Source organism: Fringilla coelebs (genome assembly GCF_963513975.1).
Source record: "Fringilla coelebs genome assembly, chromosome: 3".
NCBI lineage: Eukaryota > Metazoa > Chordata > Aves > Passeriformes > Fringillidae > Fringilla > Fringilla coelebs.
The window spans coordinates 108,564,796-108,578,030 of NC_140030.1; the positions used below are offsets into that span (position 1 = coordinate 108,564,796).

A 13,235-nucleotide genomic window follows, 5' to 3' on the forward strand; every position below is an offset into this window, starting at 1 on the left:
CTCTTTAACAGATCAGTCTCACTGACGAAGCTCAGCTATATTACACTGGAATCTATTAACTTTTTAAACTTTATTATTTCAGTCACAATTAAGACTATGTGAAGCCTCTTCATAAAAAAGGGCCATATCAAAAGCTGTATGTTAGCATCTGGATCAATGGATGCATTCATTCTGCATCAAAAATACCTTAAAAAGGACAGATCTCCTGGGGAGGCAAATCTGTATCAATATTTCAGTCTCTTGAATACAGAAGTTTGATACAACGTGATGCAACACCTGAGCTTCCCCTCCTTTCAATTAACTGAGAAATAAAAATTGTCCACAGAAGGGAAGAAATGCATTTGTTTCGCTTTCGGGTTTTCCGCCCTTTCATAGCATCATAATGTTCTTTTCATGGGTGGAAAACTTAATCTTCAAGTTCAAGCCTAGATTCTTCATACAGTTCAGGATGAGATGACTTGGAATACCGGGAATATTTCAGATGTAGAAAATCACCCAATTCATCCAGAGCATTCAACACCTGTAAGACCATGAGACTTTGTCAATTCTATTGGAAAAGAAATGAACCTCTACCAACTTTACTTTACTGCAGAACAAGAAGATTATTAAAAAAAACAACTAAAGGACAAATGGGCAAATTTTGCATTCAGTCTACAACAGTGAACATCAGTGAAGTTGTAGCTGTACAACAGCATCTACGATTCAGGAGTTTACTCCTTCAGTAGGTGATGGTTTATTAATAAGTACATTAATTGAGCACAGATAAAAAAAAAATTACTTTTCCCAAAAGCACAGAGAGGTAACAACCAAGATAAAAAGTTATCTTTGCATGTGCAACAGAAATGTGTGAGGCTATACTTCAGTATTCCTCTGTAGCTCCCAAAGACTGGAGTTGCCACTGCATTTTCTTAGGTAGTACTCAGCTCACAGTGCTGAGCAGAGTCAGCATAAATAGTCTGAATAGGTTAAGAGTATTTTAGTGAATGCCATTGTTTTATATATCACAGGGACAAATATTTGTTCATTAATACTGTGATGCAATTTGCTGAGCTGTGTCCCCAGCACTCAGTGGATTCAAAGAGTAGCTGAGGGATTCTGTACCATAGGAAAGCAGCTCAGTGTTTTGCAGCATCTGACCTCCATTCAAGAGCAGCCAACTTTTTGGCATCAAAGAAGGAAACAGCAACTTTGATTTTAAGCCTCTTTCTGTTAAGCCACTAAAACAAGCTCATAAACAAAACGTAATTTAGAACAAAAAGAAGTAATTTAGTAATGGTTTATGCAGAAAGATAGCTTCCAGGTCATTAAGGAAGTTATTCTTGGGAGCTTGCCCTTGCATGGATCTTTTCTCTTTAGTTCCAGGCTGAGATACAAAAGGGAAATGTTTTCATTGTGCTTGTTACCTGTTGTTACCCTGGGTTTAGGCACAGCCACAAAGTGTTTTGTCCTAAAGCTTCCCTTCTGCAAGCAATTAAACTCAGGGCATTTCCATTCCCCCATGCTGTAAGAGTGCCACAAGTGCTGTGGCAAAAGCACAGCATGTTCAGTGATGACTGAGGAGTGTCAGACCTTCCCTGGAAGCAGCAAGGTGCAGGAAGCAGGAAGTGAATGCACCATGATGGCCCAAAAATGAGGTGGGCTTGACATTTGGGTATGGGGAGAAAGGAAGAAAATCAAAGCAGCAACTTCAAGAGATAAATCTTCAGATCAACTGCATTGCCTGTTACCAGTTACATAAGCCAAAATCCTCACAATCAAACAGCAAAATTTGGTAAGGACCAACACAAGAATATAGCTATGCTCTGTTCTATAAGATGCTACCTTGGTATTGTACCTTGTTAGTAACTACTGAACCTTTAAAAGCAGCAGGAATTTTACACTGCACACATGCAAAGCAGGTTTTTGATGTTGTTTTAAGGCTACCCACACTGCTATGGGAGCTCCTCAGCAGGGCAGGGCTCCAGCCTCCACATCCACATGTATCTCAGGATGCAAAAGGAGATTCAGGAGCTCTCTGCAGGCCCCAGTGTTTGTCTGCATGGACCAGTGGCACATTTAACTCAAATGCCTTTCCATGTTCAAGGATTTTTCACTTTGACTATCAACACTCATGCAAAGAGAGGAAAAGCAAAGCCTGAAATTTATTGTTAAGCCTCTTTGTTTCATGCCTCTAAGTTGGCTCATTCTGAGAATGAAAGTATCTCAAGCCAGGCCAAAAACACCTTCGGCAAAAAAAGGAAATGAAAAATTTCAAAGAGTTTATTTTAAACATATTTCCACGTTGGAACAGAGGTTTATGATGGAAGTCTCAGCACACTCTTAATGGTATTTCTGATATCAGAGAAAGATACAGAACTGAGACTTTCCAGACAGCACCAATTAAACTTGATTAGGCTCAAACAGTTCCAAAACTGCTTGCAATTTCCACCTGTACCCCCAAGGCTGTCCCATATACTTCTGCAGTTCAAGAAACACATGGAAATATGGTATGGAACTATAGGTATGGAAAACTCGATTTTCAATTATTTCCATATAGTTTCAGGTTTCCTACTCTGATAGTTTTGACGTAGCATTTAACTTTTGTCTTGCTGTGCTTCTCATGTAGGTTTTTATTAGTGATGACAGATTTGGTCACTATTAGAAATAGAAGAACATAAGAAGTTAACTGCCTCATAATTTATTTCAGAAAATAAAATGTATAAGGCTCAAGTGCCTTTAAAGATCGAGTGCCAAGGCCGCAAAAACAAACATAAAAATGAATTATTGAGATTCAAAGTAACAGAGGCAGAGCTTCTCCCAGCCTCCTTGGCACCTGAAGTTGATTTGGGCAGGACATGTGCTGCACTCACCTTGTCCAACATCTCCCGTGTGTGTGCAGCTGACACGCAAAAGCGAGCCCTGGATTCTGTGATCGGAGTAGCTGGAAACCCAACCACGACCACCCCGATGTTTTTTTCTAACATGCGTCTGGCAAAAGCCCTAAGGAGACAAAAAGTAGAAGGAGGAAAATCAAAAATAAGTTATCCCAAATAAACTGAACACAGACAGAAAATATTCACATATAGGTAAAATCTTGTTTTCAGTTGACTGACTATTCCCACTGATTTCCCTAAAAGCCAGAAATTTACCAGCAGGACTGAGATTCTTTGCTGCTTAGCAGCTCATGAAGCCAAGTGGGTGTCAAATACCAGAAATGTGATGGCACAGAGGGCTCTGCAGGCAGACATGATTCATTCATGGCAATGGAAGTCTCTGAGTACAAATCAAACCATGTGGGCATTCACATTCCCTAAGGATGGAAGAGGTTGGGCTTGTGGAAGGTATAAATTCTTGGTTCCTGAACACTAATAGGAATAAACCAATCTGTGTGATGGTTTATGTCCTCTCACAATTGATCTGCTAGTTAGGAAGGCTTGTGTGGCATGAATGAGACCTAAAGCCCACAGCCACACTAAGCTACCTGCAAACACTCCCTACAGCTCAACACTTCCATTATGTTACTACTGACTTCTGGTCTCTGTGTCCAAGTCAGTGCACAAGTGCTGCTTGAGATCACCTGAATGGTGAAACATGCAAGGACCATTCAAAGATCAGATGGGGAAAAAAAGAGCACCCTTCTAAACCAGTTCATACATCAAAGGCAATGTGTCTCCTTTGATAATTACAAATTCAAACAAAAAAAATTCAAATTCAAAATGTTATCAAAAGTATTATTACAGACCATGTTAAAAAAGGAAAAGAGAGAAATTTTAAAATTCTGACATCTGGAACAACTCAAAATTAAACCTAGGGGCGAAAGGAAGACAGAACTAAATGATGAATTCAAACTACAGTGTATGTTTCTCCTGGGAAGCACCTACCACAGAGAACATCATCTTCTGCAGTGTGTACCAAATAACCCACAAACTTCAATAGTGCTTGTTTTGCCAGTAAGGTTTTTTCAGTACTTACCCTATCTTACCAGGCATATAAAGGAGCAAGGGGACAACAGGAGAATCATCATTGCCATAAATGATGAAGCCCATTTCATGCAGTTTTCGCCTGAAGTACCTTGTGTTTTTCTCCAGCTGACGCACTCTTTGGAGCCCTGAAACGAGCCAGTCAGGAGAAAAGTCAGTGCAAAGGTCAGAACTGGAGTCCAGTCACAGGCAAGAATCAGGGCTGGGGGTAACAGGTTTGCTGAAATGTAAATATTGCTATCTGATTGAGAAGAAAACCATGGCATGAACCAAATGCAGCTACATTGATTATTATGGCAGTGTAGGATGGATGCTGATACTCCTGTACTTGTGAGGCGTCTTTCCATGGACAGAAACAGTCCCTGTCTGGGGATAGACATGTGGACAATTACCTAGACTTTGTTGTGCTAATAAAGCCTGCTAGATGACACACACCTACAGAGAAGTAGTGCAGACAGGACATGGAAATTGAGTATGTTCTTTGTCAACATAACTGACTATTATATCTGCAATGTCCCTGGCCTCATTTAGCCACGGATCCACAAATGGGACCTCACCAAAACTGACAGGAGAGTTGAAAACAATTATTTTTAATAAAAAAAAAAAAAGACAAAAAGCAGCAGAGAAAAATGTGCTTGAAAAGACATTTCAGCCATTTCTTTTGCAGTGCCACAAAGGAGGTGGTTTCTGACAAGTGCAATTGCTTCCCAACCCATCGCATAAAGAGGCAAGAAACATGCTCTACATGACTGTAGTAGGAGATATAATATGGCCTTTCACCATTCCACCTGCTTTTTCTCCAATCAGTGAGCTGATCTACGTGCTGCTTTTGCAGTGCTGGGAGGTGCTGACAGGCATGGTGCCACCTCCTCCATACCCACATGCCTGCCCAGTGCCAGCTCAGGTTCACACAGCCAAATCGAGCCAGGTCTGCATCTGCCTGACCTTGCCAGAAAAAACCTGCCAATCCACCCTTATGCAGATGGAGTCTCCAAACCAAATCACTGTTCAGCAGCTTGTGTCTGCCCAGCAGAGGTGGTGAGAATGTGTGGTAAGACTGGGATCCAGCAGGACACAGTTACACCCTTGACTTTAATTTTCCTGCTGTTCATCAGCCCATACTTTCAATATCACTTACATTATGCCACCAGACATGAACACTGAAACCTCCAGTGCAACTCATTTCCTCTTTTCCCTTTGCCTTTGCACAGATATTCCATTTTCACTCTCCATTTATGTTTTCATTTTACTTTACATTTTGTTGGCTTCATTCTTCATTTACCCCTTTCTGCTGTCACTATTCTCTGACTGGATGCCAGCTTCCTAATTCCCCCTCTTGCTCTGTGTAATCACAGTGGCCAGTAAGGTGTTTGTAGCAGCTACATGTCACCTTTGGCAGATTTGTCCTCAGACCACGTTCTGCCCCCAACATCTGCTCTGGCTTTTCTTCCTTTGCCCTCTTTCCTGAAGTGGGGATCAGCACACTTACATGAACCTCTTCTACATTAATATTTCTGAACAAGTGTAGGTTTGAACAAGATCTACTACTTCATTTGTTCTGTATCCTCCAGAGTCAAGATTCTGCCAGTGTTCTGGCTGGGAAATTTATAGGGAAACTGGGACTTGCTTCACAGTGTTCAGTGTTTTGCTTGAACAAATTAAGAGATCTCATAAAAACAGTGCATTTGTAACTTTATGCACAAAACTGCCCACGCAGACAACCTGTTACTTACAGTCTCAGTCATTCAGTTTAAAGCACTCAGTGGAAGAGATCTGCTGGGTTAGAAAAGGCCACAAATAGTTTAACTATCTCTCTAATGCTGCTAAAGCAAAAACAGCTGTGCCAGAGCAAGGAAAACAAATGAAACACAAAAGCATCCTACTACAAAGCTTTCCAGTCACTAATAAAAACAATAGTCTGTGGTATTTCCAAAAATATTTTTGGTGTAGTAGATCTCAAAGAAACAGGAGGAAGTATTGAGGAGGAGGAGAAGGGAAGGGGAGATGATGGTAAGGACAGGGAGTTAGAGAACTACAGAATAATGTGGTGAAGTCTACAGAGAGAATTTTTCCCTTGTTAGAAATTGTAAAGATGTTATTAGCACCTCCTCAATGTCCAAGTTAGGAGGAGGAGGGTGGGGGAGTAACCTGAACTGAGCGCTCAAAGCCACTGCTGTTTCTTGCTATCTTAGCAGCCCCTGAGCGAGTTTCCAAACTCTCAGTTGGAAAGCATTTGAAACTACTAGATTTTCAATTAGGGAAAGCTTTTCATAAATGCAGATGTTCTTGGCGAGTGCAGTTGAAGCCTTGCTGCCTTCTCCTTTCTATTCATGTGTTTACCACAGAGCTGGAAACACAGTGTGAGCCACGCAGGATTCCTGGCTGTGCTGTTCGCTATTTATCAAACCATATGCGCAGGACCCAGAGTTGAACAGTTTTGTCTCTGCTCATTTTTGGTGCTGGAAATTTAGACTCCAGCTAAGGAAACTTTAGAGCTGAAAGAGGAGGTTCAGGCAATCCCCCCAAAAGTCAAACACCTCTTCCTTTTCTAATCTTCCTTTCCTGATTCTACATCCTCAAACAGTTTGTGATTCCCCCCTTTCAAGGCTCCCTGTGGAGCTCATTTCAAGCCAGCCAGTGCTGATGCAAAAGAGCCACTTGGATGTTTTAGCAATATCCCAGAATACTAATTTCATTTGCAGGGATGCACTAAAGAGCCAAATAAAAGATCAGAGCACTCACATATATCTGGAGGGAAAAAAAGCACATTAGGAGACGATTGCTACACACTCTGTATTTGTGGGTGGGTGGCTGGGAGGAACCTATTTCTTTACCAAATGTCAACACTTTCCTTTCTCATGTTAAGTTTTGTGGTCAAAGACCACAGACACACATCATATATGCAGACTTCTTATATGCTGTCCCAATAAGAGCAATAAAACCATTAAAATTTGTAGCTGTATTTCAACACTCTTTTTCATTCTTTCATGGGACCTTCCAACATCAGATAAGGAGGCAGATCTGAGCAAATTGTTTATTTTTGTCTCACTGGCCTGATTTTCCCCCCACACTGCAGATTAAGAGTGATGAATTCAGTTTAGAATCAGGTCTTAGTTGAAATTCACTGTGGGATGTTTAACTAAAAGCACTACATTTAGGAAGCATTTTCTTTGATTCCTGAGGCTGGGATCTCGCATCCTTTAATATTTATTGAGTGAAAATCTGCCAAGAAGATTCTTGAGCTAAAAGAATATGCCTGCATCTATGTAAGTGTATGAATTTACCTCCAAAGGACTAATTAGAGGCTCAGGTCCCTAGACAGTAAATATGTGTTACAGAATTCTTACTTTGCAAAATCCTTGAGGATTTACAGTCTATGCAAAGAGCTTATAGCACAGCATGCAGCATATCCAGAGAGTTATATTCCATGAAATATGTGAACCACAACACATATGTTTGGAAAAAAACCAGCCTGGACAGGGAATACCAGCACTCCTCTAGTTAAAACTAAGCACACTAATGCTCCAGAGTATTCAGCTAAAGCTGAGAACAACTTTATTAAGTGCTCTATATCTTCTTATTGGCTAAATTAAGAAGGGACAGAAGGAGAGAAAAGTGAACGATAAAAAATTCCCAAATTTCACAAGTTTTCTTCACGCTGCTGGTTTATGGGAATTTTTCTGAAATAAAGGATTAATTGCCTGGATGGTACAAGAAAAGCAGATTTACTGCATCAGCAATTCACCTTCTACTGGCAAATGTAGAGTTTTCATTTGGTTGCACCACTTTAAAAATATTTGGTTTACTGCAAAGTTCTAAGGTGTCGGCAATTCTGGGAAAAATGCTGATTATATTTTTATGTGACATGGATCATTGCATACTGCTGGCTTTAGCTGATTAATTTATGCAGGCTTTTAGAAAGCTTTATAGCTCAAATTAATATGGTTTAGTTGAAAGAAAAATACAAAAAGAAGGCAAGAGAGAGAGATAAATAATAAAATGCAGTTGCTCAAAATTTCTTTGAAGCAACAAACTCTTTAAGAGAGCCACTTAAAGAGTCTTGGCAGAAGTTTTGTCACACATTTTCAGGGCACCTGACATCAGGAAGGCATTCTGACTACATACCCGAGGGCCTGATTTTAGGCTGGCTTTACCTGGCACAGCCCCATGCACTTCAACAGAACTCTGCTGTTCATACCAGCTGAGAACCTTATCCAGGCAGCAAAAGAGGCAGTAAAACTACCAGCTCCCTAAAACAAAACTTTGTTTTCCTCTTCCAGAGATGTTTGCTTTTGCCTCCTGCAAAATACTCATGAGCAGAGAAGCTGCCTGTGTCCAATTCCTGCACAAGCATTCCACCTTTGAACTCTTCCTGTCTGTTCCAACCCTTGGAAGTTGTGACTCAGTCTATTGAAAAGAGGAATAAGCAACCTGGAGCCTTTCATATCAAGATCTCAGGTGTAGGAGGTGAAGGAGAGATATTTTTCCTGAGCCCATGCCAGCAAAGCTAACCCCACACCGTTCTGGTTTTTGGCAGGAGGTGGACTCTTCAAGACACAAATCCACCTGCTTTAATCTTCTCCAGCTGTTGTTTCATATGGTATTTCTAGATAATTAGTTACACAGTTGAGCTTGTACATCCTAGTGTCAGTGTTCCATGGATGGAGCACTCAACTCCCTGCCTTCCTCTACTAACAACTAGGTAGGAAAAAGCAATCTTCCATAGGCTGAAAAAACCCTGGAAAACAATAGCTCTTTCCCACTAAACAGATTTCCTTTTTTTCTTCTGGTTCCGTTATAAGAGTAACACACATGTACCTCCACGTGCATTAAATCACAAGTAGAATGCATTAAATGCATTAATCACAAATAGAATGCTATAAAACAGGGGTGCCTAAAGGAAATATGTTCTCAGATCAAACAATCTTCATAAAAAATAACTTTGCTACAAACTGGGGAGAAGTGAAGACACTTACTTCTACAATCTAATGCTAACTAGAAATCTAGTAATTTCAACTTAATCCAGCTGCTAAATAATCCCTTAAGGACTTATTTTACCTGTGAACTGCTGTAAAACACTTTTCAGAGAAGATCAAGGGAAGAAAAATGGCAATTTCACACAGAAAGGAGAAAAACTGTAAAGATTTGGTCACTTGTATTTTATTTCTCAAATGAGTCAGATCTGCCTACCCAGCACCTTATCTATATGAAGTATAGAGTGCAGGGACAGCCTTGGCTGAGCCCTTTTTCCTCCCAGCACAGGTGATCAATCACAGAAGGGTCCATCCTGCTGCTGATGCTTATGTCAGGATACAGGGAACATCTATCCATGGGCAGGGTCTACCAGAGGATAGCAGCACTGGCTTAGCTTTTTATATAAAATATATTTAAATGTGAAAAAAGTGGCTGCAAATGAGGTAGAATTTGATTTATCCTCAGAGATGTTGCAAATCACTGCAAACACTCTTAGTCCAAAGCCCCTGCTTGTTCAGATCCACTGAACCTTCATGGATACATTTGATGTCCCATGGCAGGTGGATCACATGGCAGTGTCTGCACTAGAACAGCATGTCTCCCTCATTTTGAGCAAAGATGTCAGAATTTTGCTCTGTTTCATCATCCACTGTGATGTTCACCTTAGACAAACAATAATTGTGGCAGCCTATTATCATCACTAATATCTCCAGTGTTGCCATGACTGGGAGCCCCAGTCATGGAGCCAATGCTGTGCAAACGGAATAAATGTGCTTAAGGGCTTGAAATGTAACCACTTCCTTACTGGGAATATTACCTTTCAATTAAGCCAGGGTTCAAGCATTCTGCTTGCTAAGGACCTAAAAGAAGCAATCCCCTCTGAATGAAGAAGCAAAATGAGAATTTGAAAAAGACAGGCTTTATTTGGCATGACTGATTCTGCAAGCTGTTTTGAGCAGGTCCAAAGGGTCCATTGCTAAGTCACTTGCAGATTTAAAGCTTACAGCAATAGTTTCATGATCAGTCCAGATTGGCAAAGATTTATTTTGCTGCAAAATGGATTGTTCCTTTTGGCTACAGCTGCTCAAGTCCTGACACTGGGACTCCTGGAGCCATATGGCAGATTGGCTCTGGGAACCAGTTTGGGTGTGGGCTAACCATTTAGTGGGAGGGTTGGTTATTTCTCAGCTACATCAGTGCTCTGATTCAGTTCATTGCATGGCTGCATGAACTCTCACACTGGCACAGAGAGAAGGGGCATGAGGAAAGGGATGGGCAGGGGGAGGAGAAACTGAGGACAAGACTGCACTTTCTTGCACCAGTGTTGGTTTATGTCAGGTCATAGTGATGTGGAACTAAGGTTTCTGAATTTACAGAGGATCCTCACAGAGCAAAACTAATGTTTCCTAAAAACTGTTGAGGACAGATAGCAGAGGAAGATGGAAATTGATTTTAAGGAGCTGGTCCTCCAGTTATACAAAAAACCTGAGTGTGATGGAAATATCTTTAAAAGGAACCTTTTAAAACAATTTTTTTTTAATGCCAAACCAAAACAGAAAGCAGCGTTCTGCCATTTCTCACAGTCTGAGTGAGCTCAAATGCAAGAGCTCAAGAGTTTGCTAAAAACACAAATGAAAACAAGTAGTTCCAAAAAGATAAACCAAGCAGCACAAATGGCAAAGTAAATGAACATTTTAAAGAAACACAATCTAAACAACTTCAGGAATTATCTTTTAACAAAACATCTTTTACTAGTAGATTCCAGAGGATAAGCTTTTAAATGTTTCAGCATCCCATAAAAACATAAAAAATGTCCACTTCTGTTGGTGAATTATTGTTTGCTATGCATTAAACAGAAAAAATGTTTCCTTTACAAATGCTGCAATTTGCTTTTTAATCTATATATTATAGATTAAATATAATATATAGATTATATATTATAGATTATACCAGTATAATCTATTATTAGTCACCAAAAAAATTGCTTTGGATTTAACAGCAGTTTTAACTCTGTCTGCCTGGTGGTTCTATTTTATACCTATCAAATTTAAGTGTAAAATATGCTTTCAGTATTCTCATGCAGAAAGTGGGGAGGAAGAAAAGGTCTGAGGTCACAGCTGGAGGGGCTGTGTTGCATGCTAGTAAGTGTACTTGCAAATTTGTGCAGGGTCCAAACACTCTGAGTCAACTCCAGTGTCATCATGGGATAAAACCACTAAGGCAGCTGCTGAGTTTCCTGAGGTATCTCCAGTGGTGTAATGAGAAAGCCACGAGGAAAACACATAAAGAATGTCTATATTATGAATTATAAAAAGTAAATGCCATGGGAACTTCTGCTTCCCATATTTCCTAATAAATGGGCAGAGACACATTTGAGATGAAAAGGCCACAAAGGCTTAAGAGGGATGAAATGATTTTGGTGGGTTTTTTTTGTTTAAATAGACTACATGAGCTGAACTGCAGAACTTGCTGCCTTATGACATTACAAGAGGAAACACAGCTGCCAGAAGTTCATACACTTTTGAACAACTCTATTATAGAAACTATGAAAGAGTCTATGATGTTATGGTACTAAGAACAAATGTGTTTTGTTCTACAAGACATTGATTTTCAGAGTTCTGTAAAACATAGCACTGAGAAAAACAGGACTTTGACTCCACTAAAAATTTGATTTCACGTTTGCATATTTTGTAGTCAGTTTCTGATTCTTTGGATATAGTTGCTCAAGGAATACTAGTAATATTGACCTCAACCTGTTCCTCCTTCCTGGGCAGGAACAATGCTGTATATCAGTTTTGAGGGAGCTACTACCTTCTCCTAAATTAGCATTTCTCACCCTTCATTTTCTCAAGCCACCACAGAAAACATGGCAAAATAAATGAAACTGCAATAGCTGGCTGTGGGCTCTGTAATATCCTCCTAGTGACATCATCATGACATTGATGTCCCACAACTATCACAAATATTGATGTGGGACAGACCCACATGTTTACACCTTTCAGTGTGGAACAGACACCAGCTGTGGGTAATTTCCAGCTGAAGAGTTTAGGTCTCACAGAATTACTCTGAAGGTGCTAACTTGTTCCTTCCTTGTGATGAAGCAGAACTCCCTGGGCCCATACACATCTATTCATGTCCTGCAGTCATGCATCCCCTATACTGATCCTGTCCTGGAAATGCCTATCTTGAATCATTTTCCAAACAACCATATTCTTACTAACTAACTGAAAATTAGAGAGGAAAATATGGAATCAATTGGATACACAAGCAGTATCTGCACTTCTGGCCTCTGGTGTTACCTACTATATAATTGCATCTGTGCCACTCTTTTCTAAATCAGCTGCTTAACAAATTAGTGGAGAATAACCAGCAAGAAATTCAAGAGATTGTAATAATCTTATAGCTGGGAAAATGAAGAAGACTGAAAAAAAAAAGATTTTTCTGAGTGGAACTTAAATGACCAAGTCAGTCTTCTCTCAGTTGCCTATTAATCTGCCAAGGAGTCACAAAGTTCAGATGTAAGAACATGCTGGGTTAACACATTTTTTCTCCCCTTATTTCATCCTCTTTGCAACAAGCACCCTCTAATTCACATGGAACTTTTTAGCAAACTCTAATTTCATTATTTTCTAACACATTCCCAGTGATATTTGCAAGGCTCACCCCCTAGAGAAATAACCTCTGGAAGATAAGCCCTTGGTGGACATCTCCTTATAAAGGATTCCCCAAATTGTCGGGTGGGAAGAAATGCTATTTGAAATAAATTGCAAAATAAACTCTTTCTATGGATCAGAGAGGCCTCCAGAGAACACATGGTCAGCACTGCCCTGCAGCAACTTCAGTTTATTTGAAACCTCTCTGCTCCACAGCTCACGCTCTCACAAGAACCACTTGCATGCAGGATTCACCATCTTCCATGACAGTGGACCAAAAGAACTCTGCCAAGGTCATTGTCCTTGGAATGAAAAATATTTAAGGAGAGACAGTGCTTTCTCCCTTCTGTTCCTTGCTCCTTTCTAAGCCACCACCTTCCTCTCTCCAATGCCAAAGCAATGCATTGTATGTAGTGTGGTCCAGCACAGCATTTTTTCCCCCATATTTTGGCTTGTGGGGTTTTTTTGTAGTCCACAAGACAGCCTAATGAGGGGAGGCCCACATGAAAGAAAACCCAGAAGACTAAAATAATGAGTCTGGCTCAGAAGGACAAGAAACGTTTTAACACATCACAGCCAGCTTGCTAGCCTTTGTGCAATGGTCTAAGTTGTGATATATGATTTATTCATTTGTTTTTATACTCATTTG

At 40.2% G+C, this 13,235-nt stretch overlaps 1 protein-coding gene across 1 annotated transcript in view; it reads right to left on the reverse strand.

Moving 5' to 3' along the window:
- Nucleotides 1–392: 392 nt before the first annotated feature.
- SPTLC3 (serine palmitoyltransferase long chain base subunit 3) overlaps nucleotides 393–13,235 on the reverse strand; it is a gene marked incomplete at its 5' end in the record, with an annotated part of 79,459 nt that continues 66,616 nt past the window's right edge. The window contains 3 exons of the mRNA XM_084202159.1: nucleotides 393–520; nucleotides 2,850–2,979; nucleotides 3,952–4,087. Of these exons, the coding sequence (XP_084058285.1) occupies nucleotides 407–520; nucleotides 2,850–2,979; nucleotides 3,952–4,087 (380 nt within the window). The 3' untranslated portion in view covers nucleotides 393–406. The remainder of the gene's footprint in view (nucleotides 521–2,849; nucleotides 2,980–3,951; nucleotides 4,088–13,235) is intronic.